The following is a 21,443-nucleotide window of genomic DNA, read 5'->3' as shown; positions in this document are numbered from 1 at the left end:
AATTAAAAGGATACACGCACACCAAAAATAAGGGTTCAAAGATTACATCGATCGCGATTGCATGTTGAGATTAAATTTCGGCGGCGGTTCCTGATAGTATGGTATATCATGATATCAGACCACATCCTCCGAAGATAGGAACATTTCATTTCGTCAATGAGACACAGAATCCCCACAATACCTCAGACATGGGACATGAACCTTAACTAAATCCTTATCCAAATACATACATAGTATATCTATAACTTGGCACTTAAGTAGTTGGCACACATGAAGGGTTACAATATTTAGAATTATAATTACTATGTACGGATGCGGCTTGTTCCCAGGCGCAGTGAACTGTCGAACCGCGATCTGATCGAATACTATCGTTTCCTAAAGCTACGCCACCAAATTGCATCTTGTGAACACACACCTACTCTGTCATACTGTCACGAGGGCGAACTCTCTATTTTGCCATTATGGTCACTCAATAGCGATCATCGAATCCTTTCGGTCCAAGAAAATAGAAATGAAAGAAATGAAAGAAACAATCGTGACCCTCACGAGACCACCACCCATATCCCCAGGTACTTAGTAGTTAGAAACCCCCACAGCATGAGTTGAAAACCCTAAGGTGCCATCCAATCTTGTCCCAAAACGGCAGGTTTGTCACCCCACCCAACACCTCACCCGCGGCAATACCTTCTCCTCTCGACAACCAGCAATCCACAGCTGCACAGCTGCACAGACCTATCACCATCTTCAAAGACAAAGCCCAAAGCTAAAGGACCCATGAACAGCAATAATCAAGCAATCAAAAGCGTGGCACCATAGTAGTTCCCGGCCATCTTAGGCGGGAACTACTGTACCTGCAACAGGGCCAATCCTTCAACATATCCTTCCTTCAAGCCATTCTGGTACAGTTCTCAAGCTAAGCTTCCCCCTGTCATGATCATCTTTCAAATCGATAGATCAACCTTTTTCCTGTCTTTTTTGTCCTGTTTTTCATACTAATCGAAAAACAGTTATCGGATGTTTTAAAGGCAACATCCTAAAATACCAAACTGTATGTGGAATTCTAAGACGTTAAAAAGACCAACTATTTCATACACTACCCTCATTCTATGGTTCCAACATCGATAAAAGGGAAGCTCGAAAACGCTTGCGACTAACATATCTAGACGAGAGCGGATGGAAATCATCGGCTCTAAGATAAAAAAAAACCAACTAATGCTAAGTATCTCTCTACCTTCAACAGCTCTCAGCTTCCACGGATCACGGATCGAGGGTCGAATAGAGATTTCTTCAATTGGCCACCACAGAAGGAACCTTTTTCCCTTGGACCAAGTGAACATTCATGTTCGGTCTCCTCCCGGGAGGAAGGATAAGCTAGTACTCCGTACAGCTCTACACCATCCTGACCCGGGTATATCACCCGGACACCTGTCAAAGCACAAATCAAAGCTTCGAGCCTTACTATGTAAGTTTCGTATTCGGAACTCTACATCTCCGCCACCTCGATGCAAGGGAAACTAAAGAAACAAAAGAGAAAAAATTTTCATCATAATATCAGTAACCCAGCTTACTTGAAAACCCGACACGGTTTCCGCAGAGAATAGAAAAGAGAGAGAGAAAGACAAAAGTCCAATCGGCAAGAAGCCACGAAAGGACGCATTTCCCTCATTGGCCTTGTTTGAAGTTCTGCATACAACGTATGCTCGTGCATAGAAAAACACATATTTGAGCAGTGCCAGCTCCTGCTTAGGCAAGCAGGCGTTTGCATAGCTACGCCTTGTCCTAATACCTGTTTCACACCTCTTTCTCTCTCTCTTTTTTTTTCAACATTCGCATGATACTTATTCTGACGGTAAAGAAAAGCCCTCTACATCCCATAGAACACCCCATACATAGCATAACCCGCCATTGCTCCTGATATTTTATCCACCAAACCGCGGCGGTATAAAAAGGTTTATGACAAGGGGAGCATTACGAAACAAAACGACCAAAGAGCATGGGGGTTTTTTTAGCTTCAAATCCCCATAAAAAATAAAGAAAAATAAAGAAAAAAAACCAAGTAACTAACCGGGCTCCACTTTTTCCCTTTCGTCACGAACATACAAAGTTCCTTTCTTCACCTGATTACCACACATACATACACACACCCCCATGGCAAATTTTCTTCCACCCAAAGAAAAAACGTGTTTTATGCAAGTCACCCTTTTTTTTGAGTTCTTCCTTTTTTCGCCACCATGCTAGCATCTTGGAGAACCGCGAAGGAATGGGAGGCGTCTTTAAAAAATTCCCGAGAGGATTCGATTCATGACGTTAACGTAATTAATTACATATATCAATCAACATACCGAGGTTATGTAGAAAGCCAAAAAAAACAAAACAGAAACCCTCAAAACGTGCATATGTGTAACGAATATCGATGTAACACTCACCCCCCAAAAAAGGGATTATAGATATAAGTAAGTAAGTATCTATCTGCATAGCCTTCGAACCTAGACCTGCTCTGGCCCGAGGAGCGACCTACTTTTAGGCGTTGTAATACAAAGGAGAGGGGAGCGAATAAGGAATACGAAATGATATATCGAAGAAGCAAGATAAAAAAAAAACCACAAAAGTCGAGGAGTCTTGGCTATGAAAGAGTCCCCTCAAACAGGTTCAATTTGAACGCGAGAGGATCGGTGACGAGATTATGGGAGGCCTAAATTTTAGGACTTGTATGTTTAGGAAACCTGTAAATTGGATTTCCTTGAACAGATAGATTAAGTCCGGGACTCGATCTCGATCGATCGTCAATCATAATTTCTTTAATCAAACATTTGTAGTTCTAGGAAAGTCCGCAACTACTTACTTAGGTAGCTTCACAGGGAGAAAAAGAAGAAAGGAACAGCAACCGTATCATATCATATCATATCATATCTTCCAATCTGGATCATCCCGCTCCGGCCCGTCCAAAGGGGTTGTCAACTAGTATAGTAACTACCTACTATGTAAACAACTTGACTAACCTACTATGTAGTATCCCTCCTCAGCGTCATCAGCACCTTGCCTTACCATAATAAACAAAAAAAAAAAATGATGATAACTCATCATCTCACTCGCCCCAGCCCAGCCAACGCAGGGACCACATAACCTCGCAGCCTAGACCTATAGAATCCCATCAATAGAAAAAACCGAGTCTACATACATACTTTGTGGCTGCCGGCCGACCAGGGAAACGGTTTTTCTGAGCTCTCTTACTTGTTCCCTGCATGCATTGCACTGTCGAACCATTAAAACGTACGACCAAGCATTTGACAGAAACGATGTCAAATGCGTTGGCGAAAAAAAAAAAGAAATGGATCTGGAACCCTTGCTGGATGGTATTGTCTGACACACCATGGAGGAGTTATACTATATACATTGCGAATTAGTGCGCAGATGGGGGGTTATTATTATATATACCGGCTGAGGCTTTGGCTGAGAGGTTGGTTATGTGTGTGGGCTATATGGAGTTATAATATATTGATCGATATCAATGAGAGCACCCTCGGTGAGATATACATATATTTACCTGCGTATATGGGGAAGCGGGGCGAGGAGGCAGTCCTTATTGGGATGTATATCCCTCAGTTGAGTGACACATATATATACGTCTAGTGCGGGTTTGGCCGGTTTACCATAATATTATAATTCGTAGCCGCGAGATAAAATTTATATACCTAAGTATGTCCTGCATTATATACTCGGCGTAGTAATATAATAGAACTATTGTATATAAATCTACTAGATTTGTTGGAGTATACTGGTATAAAAGGAAACTAAAGTCGGTTTTGATATTCGCAAAATGATATATCCATAAGATTCTCAAATTAGAATTTGAATTATGAATTTCGAACGATATCGATCTATTCAGTTTAATATCAGTACTCGCAGCCAATAATTGACTTAAGATGAATGGAGACCTCTATCTAATATAATCACTACGTATTTTAAAATATAACCGCTAGATAGCCACCTCATCTCGACTCTCAACCGTTAACCCCACAGCTCTACAAATAAATATACAAAAAAGTCCAAAAACGCCCCCATCGTCTAATATATATCCCCGGACACCCAAACCCGGTAAGTCATGCACTACCAATCCTCAAGATCACACGTTACATCACGTACATTACCCTACATACATGTATACAACATATACATAATATACTACATATAACCGGGGAGAGAGACACCGGTTTTTAAACCATGTATCCTCCCCGCTTTAAACCACGGCTAGCTATACATTTTCCCTACATGACCAATTCAAATATGATATAGCAGCAACTTTTGCGCAATCCCGTTGTTTCCTAAACGATTTAGCGAGTTTGAAGATAATATATAGATATATATATATAAAGTTATTTCGGATCCAGACTCCGGCCCGCATTGATATCAATATCACCTTCCTCGATTAAGCTTGAATATTTCCCCATAGTCTCATAAACGACGGGTTATACTCTATAATCCTTATACCTACCTGATATCCGTAGATTAGAGATACCACCCTACATCCACAGCAGGAATAAACGGTGTAACGTAGATATCCAGACTAGCCAACCCATAAACCATAACCTTACCTACCACGTTCCCCCCCGATCAAGTGGCTTACCTACCTCCTTACATACTTTACCCTTCATATGTAGCATCCCATAACCAAGCAATGCAAACCTCCTCCTCCCCAACGGAGACGAAATATCCCTCTACAATCTCAACCCATGAATCAAAGGGACTAAAAACCCTCATGGCAAACCGGTTAACCCCTCATGGGAAATGCCTCGTGGGAAATACCTCAGGGTAGCCTTTGCGCCCCCTTAAAGAAAGCCATGGACACGGCAGACTAGAGTATTGATATTACTACGATGTTTTGCTGGATAGAACTGAAATACTGCTAAGTTAAACATGGATTGCTAGCTGCGCGATATATGCCTTGCCTTGCCTCGCCTCGCATAAGCAGGTACGATACAGCCGAAGGAGAGATGGCTTTGGATTTTTTTTTTATAAAAGCCATGGGAATAAGATGGCTGGTTAGGGATATGAAGAAAAAAGGAATGGTATATTGTTTTTCTTTCCTTATAGATTGTTCTTTGATATCAACTGTGACGAATCTTCAGCATACTCCTATAATATATCATACCATAACGATATAACCGTCCATTGTCTCCTTTCTCTAGCAAATATTTAATATTCAAGATATATCGATACATCTCAAGCTGAAAAAAACTTGAAAAAAACTCACCCATCCACCAACTCTAACCCCCAAACCCAAGGGTCCAATTTAGCCTCAACCGCATGCAAAAAGCCAAAAAAAAAGCTAAGCCTTCAGATAGCGAATGGAAAGGAGAAAAAAAAAACTCCACATTTTACCAGGTTATACAAATATAGCCTACGCCGGACCGGAAGCTTCAGCCGCTTTACAAGAAAAAAAAACTATTTTCTCCCTCTGTTTTATTACTAATTCATCGAAATCCGGGGAAGCGATTCCGAACCTGGGGGTGGAGAGGTGGTGTGAGGGTTGGCGGGTTTTCGGCTGGGTAAATGTATATATGACATACATATTAGACAACGCAGATAGTGGTAAAAATGCAACAAGCTAGCATTATACTTCAGGCCGTGATGAGTTTTAAAACCGATATATATATACCTATATTCCAAGAGACTTCGTCTACTGTCTTTGATGTTTATTTAAATGATGTAATATAGACTCGACGGATATCTATATCCGAGAAAGTTTTTAACTCAATTTTGGTAATAAAGTCGTTATACGATATGAATTAGTCTATCGTATCACCATCATCATTATCCAATATATAATATATCCACCCGAAGATGTGATTTTAGTTTCGATCAACTTATTAGATGATTTCAAACATATTTAGTACCACCCTTAAAATCGATCAAATTCCAACCTCGAAAGTAATCACATGGTGATTACACTTGTTGAAAGGAAGAAACATCAACAAATCCCACACCATATCGCTGCAAGAACACCATATTCCAATTAAAGGACCTCATCCAGCGCATCCGGGTTCCATTCAAACCACTTAACTTTAGCTGCAATCCACCCACCAGGCAATTCTAACCATACTTCATACTATCCATAAAACCTTCTAATAAAAAGATTCGATACCAAAAGTACTTCCTAATCACCTAACAAAATTTAAATCCAACCTCTTTAAAAACCTCACAACCCCATCATCGCAAAATACCGCCATTCAAACCATCCTCACCCAGGACACTCAATTTTCATCCAAACCGCTTAATTTCAAGTTCAACCAGTCATTCAAATCATTCTAAACAACTTTGGTCTTAGTCTTGTACATCGTTTAAATTCCGATGCTCAAAATAATCACATGATCTAGACGATTGAGTGTACATGCAGAGGCTTTCCAACTTGCTATATACGTACTTGTATATACATCACACCATCGCTAGGAAAGTGTAGACCGCGTCTATAATACGAGACTACATCGCCAGATAGTATATATATACTTATATATAGCATCCTCATCCAGCTCACCCAGCCTTTCATCCAAACGACCTAGTTTCAAGTTTAACCCCCCCATTTAATACATTTTCAACCAAACTCGATCTCCAGGCTTCAAACTGATCTAGGTTAAGGTATTGAAACTAGTCTCTAGGCCTGTCTATACATGAATTCAGCTCGCACCCCGTCTTGCCTCCAGGCCACGTATACTATACATACATCTTGAAGCCACAGTTTTTCGATAAAATAGAATAAAAAATACAACCAAATAATTAATATTCTAGAAGAAAAGTTCTTAAATAATTATCTGGCTATTAGATACTATTAGTCAATGCTAGCAATTACTTATTTACTAACCAACCGGCAGCACAAAACCCCCAAAACCCTCAAAGAAAGCACCCATTGTATATATCAGTTATCAAGACCATGCATGAAGCCGCCGCTCCATCGAATCGACAAAGGAACGTCAGTAAACAAATTAAAGGCATCATTCATCCCAAAGGTCACAAGGATAACAAAAAGCCAACTATACACCCATCATATGGTATCATACATATATAAATATATAAACTAGACTAATATATAGTTATAAATACACATTACATACTGCACTTTGCAAAAGGGATGTGATATCAATATCAATATTAATACCAAACCCACAATAATCAATCAATCAATTAATCTTAATTCCAAAATCATGCTCTACATATTTTGTTATTGTTCTTATTTTTTTATTTTTTTTTTTACATCATTTATGTTTTTTTAAATGTCAAAACGATGATATGCATTACCATGAGATACGATAAAAGCTAATTCGAATTAATAGAAGAAGAAGGGGAAAGGTTACAAGAGAGAAAGAAAAAAAAATCGAAGAAAAGCCGCTAGTAGGAAGGGGAATCGCTATAAGTACTATTAAGACCCCCACATTCCAAATCCTTTTTTTTTATGTCGCAAAAAAAAAAGAAAGAAAGAAAGAAAGCCGTTAGCTAGGAGGGTGGGGAGGGGGTGGCAGCTACACAGCTTAGCTGAAGAAGCGCATGATAGGGGGGAAAAGAAAAAGAAGATGAAGGAAATGAAGAAAGTGAAAGGAAACGAGGACATCGGTACAATGAAGAGTAGTACACGGGAAAAAGAAAAGCGAAGGAGGAAGTGAAAAAAAAAAAAGAACACAGATGACGTTAAGATTTGAGGGGTGAGGTGTGTCGTGATGTCCCAGGTGGGCATACCGCTGAAGGTGCATATGTGTACTTTCATGTTCTCGGCCCTCCCGACGATCCAGGGATGAGGAAGCTCCTGGTTGATCAGGAAGTAAGGAGGCCTGAATGATAACCTTCAACATGTAGACCACGGGGACGGCATGACTGATGGAGAGTAGCATTAAACAGGGCGGGATCAAGCCGTCACTGACTCGACATCACACCTGCCACATGCTACCCAACGAGGAGGGGACGCAATAACCCAAGAAACAGCAAGAAATCAACGCCAATAAACCCATCTATCGCATTAAAATAATTATCCCAGCAAAACCAAATCCAGCGTGAGGGCATGAAGATCACAATCTCCTCCCCGGTACCAAGGCGTACATAACAACCAAGGCAGCATCTAGGGCAAGAATAATGGCGAGAACCCACATTGCTCGAGTGATCATTATGCGCCTGACGTAGGGTTCTTGCACTTTCATAAAGGTCATGAATGTGTATTCGCTGTAGCTGGTGAACGCAAGGATGGGATCTAGATTATATTGATGCGCAGCGAGGCAGTAAACACCAACTGTAAATGGGAGAATAAGCTATATCGAAACGGGTTAGCAGGTAATAAGAATTCGACAAAATCGGGAAGGACACTATACCCAAAGTCTTGTTGTTTTCGGTTTAATATCGAGGAAGATTAAGCAAAATCCAGCCCAGAAGGCTCCGAACAAGGCCAACAACCCAACAATCAACCTAGCCAACGAGGAAGGAGGTACAATGTTTCCAAATGCCTTCGATCTAAGGAATCCTGGGAAAGCATCTCGTTCCATGGCTTGGAATACATAATCCTTCGCTTCGTCGAAAACCTCAGGATCATCTCGACCGTCTACTTCGATTGCGTGGGAAATGGAAGCGAGGATCTGTTCGGGAAGTACTATTTCCCGCTCTGCTCCGCGTAGGAGGTACGTATATAGGATCTTTTCAGCAGAAGCCCTAATGTCGGCCCTAGCGACAGTGTGCTGTGGAGATCCGGAAGAAGTGTGTTCGGGAGTCGAGAAGTAAGAAGGTCGAGCGGGGTTCAAGTCGCCCCCACTAGGTCGCGAGCCACCGTTTTGGGGATTATAACCAGGGATGGTAACCGCATGCGTCGTGTTGTCATTACGAAGAAAGGCGGAAAGGCGTTGGTCGTCGTTCTTTTCACTTTCGTCGTCGCCAGTACCAAGGTGGTCGATAACCGAAGAGGATCGCTTGCTTCCGGACTTATTCAGATCAGGCGTGGACACGAGCACCGATCTACGAAGCTCTCGTACGTAGTGTCTGCACAGCGACATGTGCTGGGAGACATCGAGCCTGATCAAATATATCAGTTGTCAGTAAGAGGTTTTCTAACATGATACCGGATTGAGAAACATCGAACTCTATAGCTCTAACACAATAAGAAAAGAAAGCGACACGAACGTACCAAAAATCCAAATAGTCAACAGAACGCTGTTGGTCTCTCATATAGATATAGAAAGAGAACAGATCAACCGGCGGCCTGGTCCTCCTGCTCAGGACTTCGAATAGAGTCGGCAGCCTATCCCGCTCTATGACTTCCATGCTGTCGGTATTCCTGGCCATGATGAAAGCTGGGAGCAACGAGCGTAACAGATTCTATCCTGGAAGCTCCGTGCCACCGTCTCCAACAATCGACGGGATTAGCTTCTCACTCTCTATGATTGGAGCTATGGTCGTTTTTTGCCGTTTGCGGTTTTATTGACGGAAGAAAAATGGCGTCACTATGCGTTTGGATAATCGCGCCCCTAATTGTGGCCGAACGGAGGGGGAGGAAAGAAGAAGGTTGTCGGGAATAAAAGAAAAAAGCGAATTGAAGGAAACGAAGGATATAGACGTTCTCGAATAGACTTGACGACAGGCTGCCAGCGTCGGGCTCTGGTGGAGAGGGGTCCGAGGGTTGGAAGTGTCGACGGATGGCGACGATGATGGCGATGAGTGAGGTTGAAAACAGACTAGAGTGGTGGAGAAGGGGGGAAATTGGCATTGGCACCTGGCAGCCAACCAACAATGACAGTTCGTACCCCAGCAATGCAACGCTACCGCGAGTAATTGGCCTTTCAATTTCAGACTCGCTTGTTTCAGCATTTGATGAGGAAGGTCCTGGCAGTTGCGACGATGCTGACGACGGCATATAAATTATATTCCATGCCATCTATATATTTCGTTTAAAAAGATTTTTGTTCAAGAATCAAGCTGTAGATACTTGTATGAGGTTGTATAAAATTGTGTGGCGGTACAAAGGCCTCGCGTGGCCAACGTGGACGACGTCTACAAAGACCGCATGTTATCCCATGATATCCAGCCACACATGTACGCCAACAAGCTGCTATAATTAGAACAGGACATCCTGTTGATATCCTTCCATATAGATTGAATTGTCTCAAAACCTTTTATATCGGGAAAATGGAAGAACAGAACTGTAACAAGACTGGAAACAGTACATATTAATAGAGATGGGTTAAATTTATAAGAGGCTGCACCATTGTATGATCATTAGATCCAAGCTATGATTCCGCAGGTTCATCTTTGGAATAAAGACGAAACCGAAATCGAGAGACGCATTAACATTGATATCGACATTATAATTTACGAATTCCATTTCTTTCCGTTCACAACCACAGAAAGCACGAGCAGTATATAAGGGAAGGTTCAATAATGTTTATAGTAGCGGCGTGCATTCGAGACATCTGCTCCCGAACGCTGACGGTGTATAGGAGATGAATCAAAAAAAAAAAAAATAAAGCATAAGGAAGAAGGATACAAGAAGAGAAGAAAAATAGATATTACTACAAAGAATATGAAAAGAAATAGAAAGGGGGATAAGAAAGCAAAGGAGAAATGTATAAGAAGCACGGATAACGAAAAGACGCCCGAAGTAGTGCTGCACAATCTGTCGAACATAAACCCACTTGATCTCAAGACTGAAAACCCCCAGAAACAAAGATTATGGGACGCAAGAGCTTGTAGAAAAGAGAATGAAAATAGACTGAAACCCCGAAAAAGCTTTTTTGTACCAGGCCCTGCATTCGCTATAACATAAAAAGAACACCCCCCTAAAGACGTCCGAAATCAGAATACAAATCCAGTTTTAAGGATGCTCACGCCTCAAAATGCTAAATCTCAATGTCACTTCACCCAAGGTAACCATGATGGACAAAACGATAAGGATAATAATGATCCATGTAATTCCTATTGTTCTATTAGCTCTGAAGTTAAATTATAAGAGATAGAATGTACTCACTTGACATATTGCTATCGGCGATAGAATCCGCCAAAATGCTAGCCAGATCAAGGAAGACCTGGCACCGCTCATTTAATATCAAAACTCGCTGCTTGATCTCAAGATACTCCCGAACAGCGGCATACAATGGATGAAGGCCCGGTTCCGCTGAATCCACGAATCAGTATCACACTCTAAAACACAAGTAGAAAAAGCGGGGGAAAGACTTACAATCCCAAAAGAACTCTGGCGTATCAAGCGTATTGCTCGAAAGATTGACATCCACACGCAATTTGAATAGTTTCCCACTCATCTTAAGCACATCTTCACGCTTCATACCTAGAGTTCCGTTCAACGCCAAGCTCTTGGGCACGTCCTCGACTTCTTTCATTGTCAAGGCCATTCGTTCTTCGAATCTACTCAGTTTCGTGCTCTGCGCAATGGCATGTGACATTGCGAGTTTGATCATGTGATTGCCTGATCGGAGTGTAATCATGTCGTTGAAGATACGGGGCCGGGTAGTTCGTGGGGAGTATTCGAAATGGAATTGCTCGGTTTCATACTCGTCCACCTGAAGAGGCTGGATGGCAAATGACATCTTCTGGGGAGTTTTGGCAAAAACCAAGTCGGCGAGAATGTCCTATAAAAAGCACTAGTTAGTAACATAGCAAGTTTCTGAATCACTGTGGCAAGAACATACCTTCTCCTGTCGCTCTGTGAAGTTCCAGAACACAACCACACCGTAGGAGTATATATACATCTCAGCAAAGGAGCTAGCTTCCGCAGCATCTGGCGGTTCTGGCGAAAACGTATTCCTCGAATGCCCATTGCTATCCCTCCTCTCTTCGAAATCTCCACCTTTAGGACTCAATGGGTTATCTTGTGTCGGACTGTCACTTAGATGTATTTCCGGATCTACGAGGCCAAGGCCATCTGACATCTTTCTCCTCCCTGATCGTCCTCGGAAGTACTCCTCATGATAGTCCCTCTGCTCGTTCCTCTCAATTTGCATGTCCAAAACCGCTTTACCACCTGGATTTTTCAATATGGGACTGCTCTTCACCCTATAACCTCCAGAACCCGGTAAAAGCGGTAAATGATAGGCACAATACAGACACTCATCATAAAGCTTAGTTCTAGCCGCATGCTGTTCCTTCATAAATTTCGATACGGCCATAAGCCTCCACGATGAGGCGGTACAGTAAGCCGTCACCCGTGCCAGCTTCTCGGCACGCCGATTCTTAGGTAACCGTTCGGCGTACGACTTTCTAGGTTGCCCATCTGGCCCACGTGACTGACTCCGCTCTTGAGCCTCATCATCTCGCAATGGCGCTTGAGAATTATCTTCATCATAGTCCCAATCCGGCTTTGGCTTCTGCGAATCGGGGAGGAGCACTAGCTTTTCTGTAACCTTTGAAGATCGTAGGGGCAAATTTGTTTGGTTTACAACTTTTTGCTTCTTGACAGCTCTCGGAACACCAGATGGTCTGCGCGTGGTTGGCAATGGCAGATTTGGATCGTGGGGACGAGGTGGAGGGGTCCGTGACTGGCCTGATGGAATTTCGCTGGATTGCTGAAGAATGTTGTCGATGGTGACATGACGTATTGTTGGACGGCGAATGATCTGGGGACGGTTACGTTGGTCTCTGGCGTCCGTTACCTAAAACAAAAAACAAATAGGAAGTTTCACGCGGTCAGCGATCCCGAGAAACAAAAAAAAAGGAACAATGAAAAAGACCAGGACAAAGAGAGAGGAGATGCAAGGAATTAGGGCAGAGATGAGATGATTACAATCTCGGAGATAGTCCAATCCTTAACAAAAGAGGAATAAAAATAGGCAGCAAAGCATTGGGTATGCAAGGGGGGAAAGAAAGGTTGAGGGAGAGGTACTAGAACAGTCGGTCGCCTCTTGGGCAAAGGTGGCTGGAGCGTCATCATGTGAAGCCTCTAGTTCGAGGTTTTCGGTCTCGTACTATGCGAGCTTTGAGAAATAAATTGGCCTAGAGATGACAGTGATATGTAGGTTTCGGGTAGAGATGCCGTATGGTGTATCCTGGAGATTCTCGGAGAGTCTCTCTTCTTCTTGTTCTACAGTATGTACTGTGTATGTGTACTATGTATGTACGTGCGTATGTAGGAGACTGTTGGAGATGGTTCCGAACAACTGTGGTCAGTTGGACGTTAAGAGAGACAAGAGAGGCCCAGACCCATTGGGGACGCAAATGGCACTAACTTCGGGGCGGTTGGTTGGTCGGTAGCAGTGAATCGATGACGAGATTGCTCGGAGAGAGGATACCTCTTGTTGGTCTAATTACCCGTACAGGCACAGAGGTACATACATTGACATGTATTTACAGGGTGTAGAGCGTTCCTTGAGGCGAGGCGTTCGCGATGACGACGACGACGAGGTTGTTGAAGTTGAAATGAATGCAATGCAATGCAATGACGATGGTTGAGGTTTGGTCGTTTTTTTTTTTCTTTCTTTCTCTTTGTCTCTCTCTCTCTCTCTTCCTTCCTTTGCAACCGCAGCTGCATTGGCTGCGATCCCAGCCGGAAAATTCCATGCGAATTCGCCAGGAATCAAATCAATCAATTGACCAATCAGTTAATAAACTAATCTTATTACGATCCGGTTCGAAAGTCAAGTTGCAATGCAAATGCGACTGCAATCGATACAATACATTAAAGTACGGTCACTCAATGGGGCACCTCTCATACTTCGCGAGAAAAATAAATGTTCCCGCTCAGAAAAGTACGTAAAAGGTATACCGGCCGGCATCAGTCTGGAAAGACCAGGCCGACCAAGGGAGTTGGAACGAGCTGGTACGAGCTTTCGAACTGGCCCGTCGGGGCAGCCTTATCCGAGCCAGGCAGGAAGACAGGAACCATTCCTCCCTGGACCGTTTAGGGCTTGGAGCTAGCACTTCATTGGCTGTCCCAAACTACCACATTCGCCTGTTTGGAGGGAAGAGGGAACTAAATTTGAAAATTTGAAAATAAAATGTATATAAAAAAACCTTTCCGATTGACGAGGTGCCAGGTGCATCTACAGATTTGCCCAGGAGGGAGGGATGAGACGTGTATGTCTGTCCTAAGACGCGATTTATACATGATCCACTAGACACTTAACATTTACTTAGTTACTACTAATTGTAATCCTACGGGTTTTTACGACGGAAGATATGATATTGGTGTTTGTTTTAAGCGGATTATATTCCGCTTTTTGGGGATATTTTTTTGTTTTGAATTTCTATGCTATGTACTATAGACCCTCTCCGATTCCAAGCTCTTTTTCATATCAGAATCCTGCCTCGTCTGTGTCTCTTTTGTGATTGTCATTGTCGAAGGGGAAAAGGACTTGGTTTGGTAGAAACAGGAAATCCAGTTGAGGGAGGAGGAGAAAGATAGACAAGGATCAATCAATTGAAAGTAGTGGTGGGAGAAGAAGAAGAAGAAGAAAAAGGCGTGTTATCGGCGAGGATCCGTGTAGAAAGAGCATTACCCTCCAGAAACAAAAAAAAAAAGATAGACATGAAAAGAAAGAAGAGGTGTATTTAAACAGTGCCGGAGGCAGAGACGGCAATCTTCTTGCTAGTCTTGCCGCTGGAAGATCCGAGCTTCTCAATAGCCTTGACAACGTCCGATCCCTCAACGACCTCGCCGAAGACGACGTGGGCACCGTCGAGCCAGCTGGTGACGACAGTGGTGATGAAGAATTGAGAACCGTTGGTGTTCTTTCCGGCGTTGGCCATGGAGAGGAGGAATGGCTTCTCGTGCTTCAACTTGAAGTTCTCATCTGCAAACTTCTCTCCGTAGATTGATTTTCCACCAGTTCCATTACCCTTGGTGAAATCACCTCCCTGGAGCATGAAGCCTGGGATGACACGATGGAATGGGGATCCAGCGTATCCAAAACCGTGTTCGCCGGTGGCAAGCTCACGGAAATTCTTTGTGGTCCTTGGGACAACATCGTCGTAGAGCCTGAAAATAATTCGGCCAAGTGGCTGATTGTCAGCGGTAACGTCGAAATAAACGTTGCTCATGGTGGGTAGATATGAAGAATAGATACGACGATCTAGACAAAGAGAAGGATTTTTGGTTGGATGGTTTGTTGTTTGATAGTGGTGGTGGGGGGTTGGTGAGATGTATCGGAGAAGGAGAGAGAAAGGATAAAAATTTGAGAGCGGGGTCAATTTCAATGGGCTTTGTGAGGAACGAATGAGGGGTAGCTCAGCTCAGCCCAGCCCAGCCCAGCCCAGCCCAGCTCAGCGAGGGAAAAACCGGGTGCGCCCAGACCTCGCCTCACCGAACGTTACTGCGCTTTGCAGCTGAAACCGGCATCCGGCGTAGACGTCATCCTGCCAAGTAAAATTTAAAGCATCAACGCACTAAATACCTCAATTCCCTTTTGACTGGGCAACTGGGTCCGTATTCTGTTCTGAGGGGCATCGAGGGATTATATCCGTCTCGATGGGGAGTGTATTATATATCTCTAGATATCTCTAGATATCTCTAGATACCGATATCGATAGCTACTCGTATACATGACACGGTCATATGATATGACCCGCCGGTGTACGTGTACATACCTGTACTCTCTGTGTACGTTACATTGCGCTATACAACCTGAATGCTACCTTATAATTATGTTACCTTACCCGACTTCACGCGTGCAACAGACGCTATGTTGTACAGTATAATAGTTTTGGGACTCTATAATTATAATATAAGTACTTACTTAAGTAAGTAGGTAATAGATCTTGTCTTAATAGGTAAGTACTTACTTACCTAGTTAGTGCTATATATTATATTATCAACCCCGAATCAATGTTAGTACGATAATAACAAATCTATGACCGAGTCGTCTCCAATTATAATTATATCAATTACGGGTCAATGCATGGTTTATATACATACCTAGCTAGCTAAGCACTGAAGCTAAATACCCAAGTAAGGAGAAAAACTTATATACAGCGGGTGAACGGATATCGATACATATCAACGACGACTATATACTTAAGTATATCAGCATATCACAATTAATCCCGGCGACGCCGGTAGTTCCCTTTTAGAAATCCGCGGATCCGGCCTGTTATCCGTCTATAACTACTAGTAAAGATTAAGATACCCCCTATCAAAGCTGATTCCCAATTCAAACTAGTTTCTATAGAATCCTCAAATCGATCTCCAGACAAAATGCCTGTCATGAAGATTATGTCAAAGCAATCGACCGCCGCTAGCTGCCGTTAGACTGGTCCCGTTCCGAATTCCCAGAGACTATACTATATACTATATACCTAGACGCACATAATATTCACAGCATATATCCGGACTTTTGTACTCCGTCCAATAAATCCTCTCCGATTGACTTATTCTACTAGTGACGTCCTCGGTTTTTTTTTAAATTTAAACTTTTATTTCTGCATTACCAGGTTATAATTATACCTGCGGGTATATCTGTTGATCCCTTAGGTAGATGTTAGATATATGTATGATTAGCGAATCGATGGTGTAGTGTAATCAATCTCTATCTCGATAAGCATATTTCAAAACCCTAGTTCATCTGAAGACTTAACTTACGTACGCCGCATAATACCAGTTGGGTAGTTAACCCGCTGTCAATGTACGTATGTATGTAATTAAAGGATTTAAGTTGCAACGTTGTCGTAGGCAGAGCAACCTGGTTTACGTGTAACTGCGATAAGAGAGGGGAAACCCGAATCGGGCTCATGCCAGACGCAGCCCGGCTGTCGATGCATCCAACATCATCCACCTTATATTAAAAGATAGAGATAAAAATTGCTTTTTTTATATATTTAATCCGAATGAGATGGTCGAGAGGAATCTAAACTTTTGCGGCACTCCTCCAGAAAAAAGAACTCTCTCGCTGAGAGCGGCGGTGCATGCAGCGGGACGTCGAGAGAAAGGGAAAGAAATCTCAACGGAATAGATAGCATCATATCCTTCCCGTTCCAAAAGCTGAGTCTGGGGGGGCAGTTAGGCAAAAAAAAAAAAAAGAAAAAAGAAAAGGAAAAGAAAGGAAAAGAAGACGATTATATCAACGATCTGAAGAAAAGATGAATAAGCTATGTACAAGAAGATGAGAAGCGGTTAACGGCCGGCTCATGCCGCTTCGTACGAATCGCAGTATATCGTAGTGGCAGTAGTACGATTACCAGCAATCGCAGAAGCAATGGTACATCGCGTCTGCCTAGCTAGCGCATCGATATCCCGCGACATCAAAAACCAGCCCGCATTGGACCATCATCTTGCTAGTTTAGGATCTTGTGATGCGGCATCGATATCTCCCTTGAAGACGACCGCATTCTGCGAAGTCTGGTGATATATATCGCCCCCCCTTTGTTCCCTCCCCTCCTAGGGCCCTAGGGGAGGGCTCTCTTGTTGGTTCAAGCATCACAAGACGTGATTAATAAGCTTATTAGAGATACTCCATACACATGGAGAATCGGAAAATTCCTCGTTTAATGTTGCTTTGATGCAAAGTAACTCGGAAACCTGCTTCATTGTGGCCATGTTCTGATGGCCGTGTGGAATGCTTCTTCTTTCCATTGTTCTTCCATTCAGTATCATATCTTAAAATCACCTCTGACAGTCAAGAATTCAATATGACACAATCTCAATATCATCATAAGAACTCCATTTCCATTTAATTCCACAGAGAGAGCTAGAGAGAAATAGAGAGATACTTTCCAGTAAATAAAAATAAAATATTGATAATCAACAAAAAAAAAAAAAACAAAGGGCCTACGGATCGCTATTCTATGTATGCTGATAAATTACAAATGGAATAATGAAAATGATAGAGAAAAACGAAGCACAATAAAGAAAGAAAAAAAATGAAACAATCAAAAAAAAGGGAAGTAGACCCGTATACTGCTATTCCACAAATTATCGAAATCGGGAGGGGGTAAAAATAAAAAAAGAAGTTGTACATGATCTCGCCGGCGACGGCATATGTGTCTAAAACATCGAAAGAAATCTCTCCAGAGACCTTTCGTGCGGATATAAAAAGAGATAAAAGGAAATAAAGCCAGCAACCGGGACACCACACCACCAGTAGTTGTTTCAATGAAAAATATGAAAAAGATGTAAACCAGCCAAGAAAACGAGAGACAATGCACACAAATCCAGAACGCCGCATCGCAATGATAAGATCGATGTAGTGCTATGAATTTCAAGGCAGGGAAAACCAAAAAAGAAGGAAAGACTGTGCATGGTGTTGTGTGTGGGGGGATATGAGTTGCGTCAGGGTGCTAAACAGAAAACATAAAAATAAAAAAAACATGTATGTATATAAAGTACACATGAAATGTGAGGAAACGGCATCTAAAAAAACCGTATCGACATTTGTGGTGAAGAATTCCAAAACCAAGATAGAAGACGGGCTAGATACATTTGTGTGTGTGTGTGTATGCGTGTGTGGTATAAAAGAAAAACGCCATCGGGCTGGAAAGGATATTAAGATGTTGTACATGCAGCGTAAAAAGGAGAGCTCGCCCGAACAATGCCGAATTGAGGGAAAACCAAATATTAAGAAAAATTATGAAAATTATATGGGGAAGAAACAAAAAAAAAAAAAAAAAAGAGATGTTTGAAAGCGGAAGACATCATACATGATCTTGAGTTGCAAGGGTAGAAACAGAAATGGTCTGGCCAGAAGGGTTTGCGCGTATGCGGCCAGGTTGGTGCAAAGGTGGTAGCCTGGCGGGTGTGGCATGTGCAGTCGGATACCCAAAAGGTATTGACAGACCAGCATTCTTTCGGAAGACCCCCTTCCTTCCCAGCCAGTTTCTTTTTCGATCGGGGATTTTTTTTTTATTTTCCTCAAAACTCAGATCTTAGTACTTGTTCACGATCGCGCGGACTTACTGCATATTGCCCATCCCACCTTCGAGGTGTTCCTCGCCAGCTAGGACGGGAAGTTGGGGCCACTGTGAAAGAAGTTCTGGATGCTCTGCAACCGTGGCATATGAGAAAGGAGGCAGTTGATCGTAATTTTGGAAGTAGTCAACACCAAGATCTTCAACGCCTGGCTTGCTTTGGGGCTGGTCTTGCTGGCCAAGGGAGTATCGAACTGTGGACTGCATAGACATATCCGGGAAATTTTGAGGGAAATTCGGCTCATCGTATGGAGTCTGCGGGTAACCTAGTGGTGGGGTGGACTGGTGGTATGATGGCGCATAATTATCGACTGGGGAGCTGTTGGACCACTGTCCGATAGCTGGGGTGTAGCTTGGAAGCTGGCGGGTATCGAAAGAATGCCTGTTGTAGCCATAATCGTGCCTGAGTGTCTCATCGACCACGACTGGTCTCCAATAAGTAACTCCGGCCTCTTCACGTTCGGCCTTGGTAAAGTCCCAGATAAACAAGGCAGCTCTTTGCTTAGCGTAATCATGAGCTCCGGTTGCCAATTTATTTTCCGAAATGGCGACTTCTAGGTCTGTCGATCTCCAAGTGAAGATTTCCTGAATCATGGTCAAGTTGCCGATGACATCTGCGGAATTCTTTTCCCGCCTTCTCATCTCATGTTCTGGATCCTCGCCGGCCCCGAGTGGCTCCATTAATTCGTTGACAAGGTTGTTGAAATACATGGACCAGAAATTCGGGTTAAGGGACATCTTGACCCTCTTAGCGCCGGTCTGAGGGTCAGTGACAATCAAGGCGGGCTCTTCGACCTCTTGGATGGATGAAAGTCTGCTTCCAGACACATAGAACCTGGTAATGACCGTAAAGCCGTGGTCATAATATGTTTCATTGCAGAAGCTCGCCTCGAAGGGTGCCCAGAAAACCATATTGTCGGGCCTCTGTGTCATGGTCCGCAGAGAGCTAGAGATGTGGACAACAGGGCACCTGAGCTGTCCCTCAGATGCAAGCTTAGAAATGTATGGGAACTTGTTTTCCCATCTTGGGATGCTAGATAGCACTGTGGGGTTGAGGCCATATTCGTGATTGTACAGCTTGGTATAGTCGTGAAGATGCTGCCTAGAGTAGTTGGTCTTATCCATAGAGTCTTGACCCAACCACATCTCAAGGCTGTATGGCTTGATGAGTGACTTGTTGCTGGATGTAAGACTGTTAGTTGGAGAAGATGTGTGATAGCTGTCATAGATTTGGCTAGGTGGTCTGTACGCAGTTGGAGAGGCCGAGCTGCTCGCAATAGTCGAGCTGGAATATCTCTTGTACTTTTGCTGAGACGACGGCAAGCTTGAATCAGAAAGGATAGCAAGCTGGCTCAAAGTCTTCTCGTCAAAGGTTCGGTCAATAGTGTCTTGGTCTTCGGCTACGACAAGGCGCATAACTGTGTGACTGTTAGTGCCGGGTCCGTGCAGATGTGCATAGCGAATACGAAAAACTCACAGTTTGGGTCATGCTTCAAGAGACCTTTCAACACCTGGATGTGACTGGAGACCTGCTTTCTCTTTCTCTCCTTACCAGTCTTCATGAATATGTATTTGGAGATCAGTTCGTTCCTGCCGCATGGCTTGCCGTCAACGGTAAGCTTTCTGCGGCCCTGTGGAGGGAAAAGTTCGAGAGCTATGGTCGACGTGTCAGTCTCAACATTCTAAAATGCAACATTACCGGAAATTCCCGTTTCATGCGGGGAAAAAATATTATGGGTATATCCGTACCTTCGAAGAAAGCTTCCTCAACCTCGTCATCCCAGACTGACTCGCCATCAGCACCGTTGCTTTCTCCCCTTCTTTGTCGCTGACGGTATTCTCTATAAGATTCTTGAGGATCTTGGAGTTCCTCAACACCGTAGATAGACTTTGTTCTGCTCCTCATATTTGGGGATGATGTATATCGCTGGCTACCAAGTGTAGGGCTCAAATGATCGTTCGACAAGAGTGTCGGGTAGAGATGTCGATTGCTTGGTGGTGTTTGTAAAGGTCGCTTTTTAATTCCTGCGTAATGCCGATTGAATCGATTGATGCTATGATGATCCGGAGAAGGCTCAAGAACGCAAGGGTAACCTTGACTTGTTATGTAGTGATGAGTATCGTTCTTCTGAATGGATTCCATCTAAAATATTTTTCTCAGTGGAGTAATTGGGATTACTGTATTATAAAATCCTTGATAATGGACGCAACCCCGCAAGATAGCCCGCTCGTTTCCACTGCTGTTCTTTTTTCTTTCTGGTAGTGGTAGTGATAGGTGTATATTTTCTTTTCTTGAGTAACAATTCCTTGATCCCCGAGATATTACTAAAAATTAGCTACTAAGAGTTAGATGGTTTTTATGATGTAGTATAATGCAATGCAAATGTCTATCAGACTAAGTGCGGGTTGTTGAACGTAAACGTTTTCGATCAAAGGCGTCAAAGTTCAACTTTGGTGGTGATTCCCAACGAAAAAGCCAATCTTGTGCGGCTTGCAGCCCGTGTCTTAGATGCAGCTCTTTTCGTCAAATGTGATTTGAGAATAAAGAGAGAGAGAACAAGAAAAGTGGGTCTTTG

The 21,443-nt window shown here is 43.1% G+C and overlaps 4 protein-coding genes across 4 annotated transcripts; all 4 read right to left on the bottom strand.

Moving 5' to 3' along the window:
• Window positions 1-8,051: 8,051 nt before the first annotated feature.
• Window positions 8,052-9,309, bottom strand: AOL_s00080g66 (uncharacterized protein; the record flags this gene model as incomplete). Its single annotated transcript, XM_011124441.1, has 3 exons — window positions 8,052-8,288; window positions 8,349-9,039; window positions 9,152-9,309. The coding sequence occupies 3 exons, from the start codon at window positions 9,307-9,309 to the stop codon at window positions 8,052-8,054; spliced, it is 1,086 nt and encodes a 361-aa protein (XP_011122743.1).
• Window positions 9,310-10,834: 1,525 nt separating this feature from the next.
• Window positions 10,835-12,901, bottom strand: AOL_s00080g65 (uncharacterized protein; the record flags this gene model as incomplete). The annotated part of the gene is made up of 5 exons (XM_011124440.1): window positions 10,835-10,935; window positions 10,988-11,134; window positions 11,198-11,606; window positions 11,667-12,626; window positions 12,857-12,901. The coding sequence occupies 5 exons, from the start codon at window positions 12,899-12,901 to the stop codon at window positions 10,835-10,837; spliced, it is 1,662 nt and encodes a 553-aa protein (XP_011122742.1).
• A 1,619-nt stretch (window positions 12,902-14,520) lies between these two features.
• Window positions 14,521-15,009, bottom strand: AOL_s00080g64 (uncharacterized protein; the record flags this gene model as incomplete). Its single annotated transcript, XM_011124439.1, has 1 exon — window positions 14,521-15,009. One exon carries the CDS (start codon window positions 15,007-15,009, stop codon window positions 14,521-14,523), a length of 489 nt encoding a protein of 162 aa, XP_011122741.1.
• A 3,843-nt stretch (window positions 15,010-18,852) lies between these two features.
• AOL_s00080g63 (uncharacterized protein) lies at window positions 18,853-20,773 on the bottom strand (the record flags this gene model as incomplete). The annotated part of the gene is made up of 3 exons (XM_011124438.1): window positions 18,853-20,285; window positions 20,345-20,521; window positions 20,617-20,773. The coding sequence occupies 3 exons, from the start codon at window positions 20,771-20,773 to the stop codon at window positions 18,853-18,855; spliced, it is 1,767 nt and encodes a 588-aa protein (XP_011122740.1).
• Window positions 20,774-21,443: the final 670 nt, after the last annotated feature.

The sequence above is a fragment of the Orbilia oligospora genome (genome assembly GCF_000225545.1).
Source record: "Orbilia oligospora ATCC 24927 unplaced genomic scaffold scaffold00080, whole genome shotgun sequence".
Taxonomy (NCBI): domain Eukaryota; kingdom Fungi; phylum Ascomycota; class Orbiliomycetes; order Orbiliales; family Orbiliaceae; genus Orbilia; species Orbilia oligospora.
The sequence above is the reverse complement of the archived record's forward strand: the minus strand, read 5'-3'. Positions and strand labels throughout refer to the sequence as shown.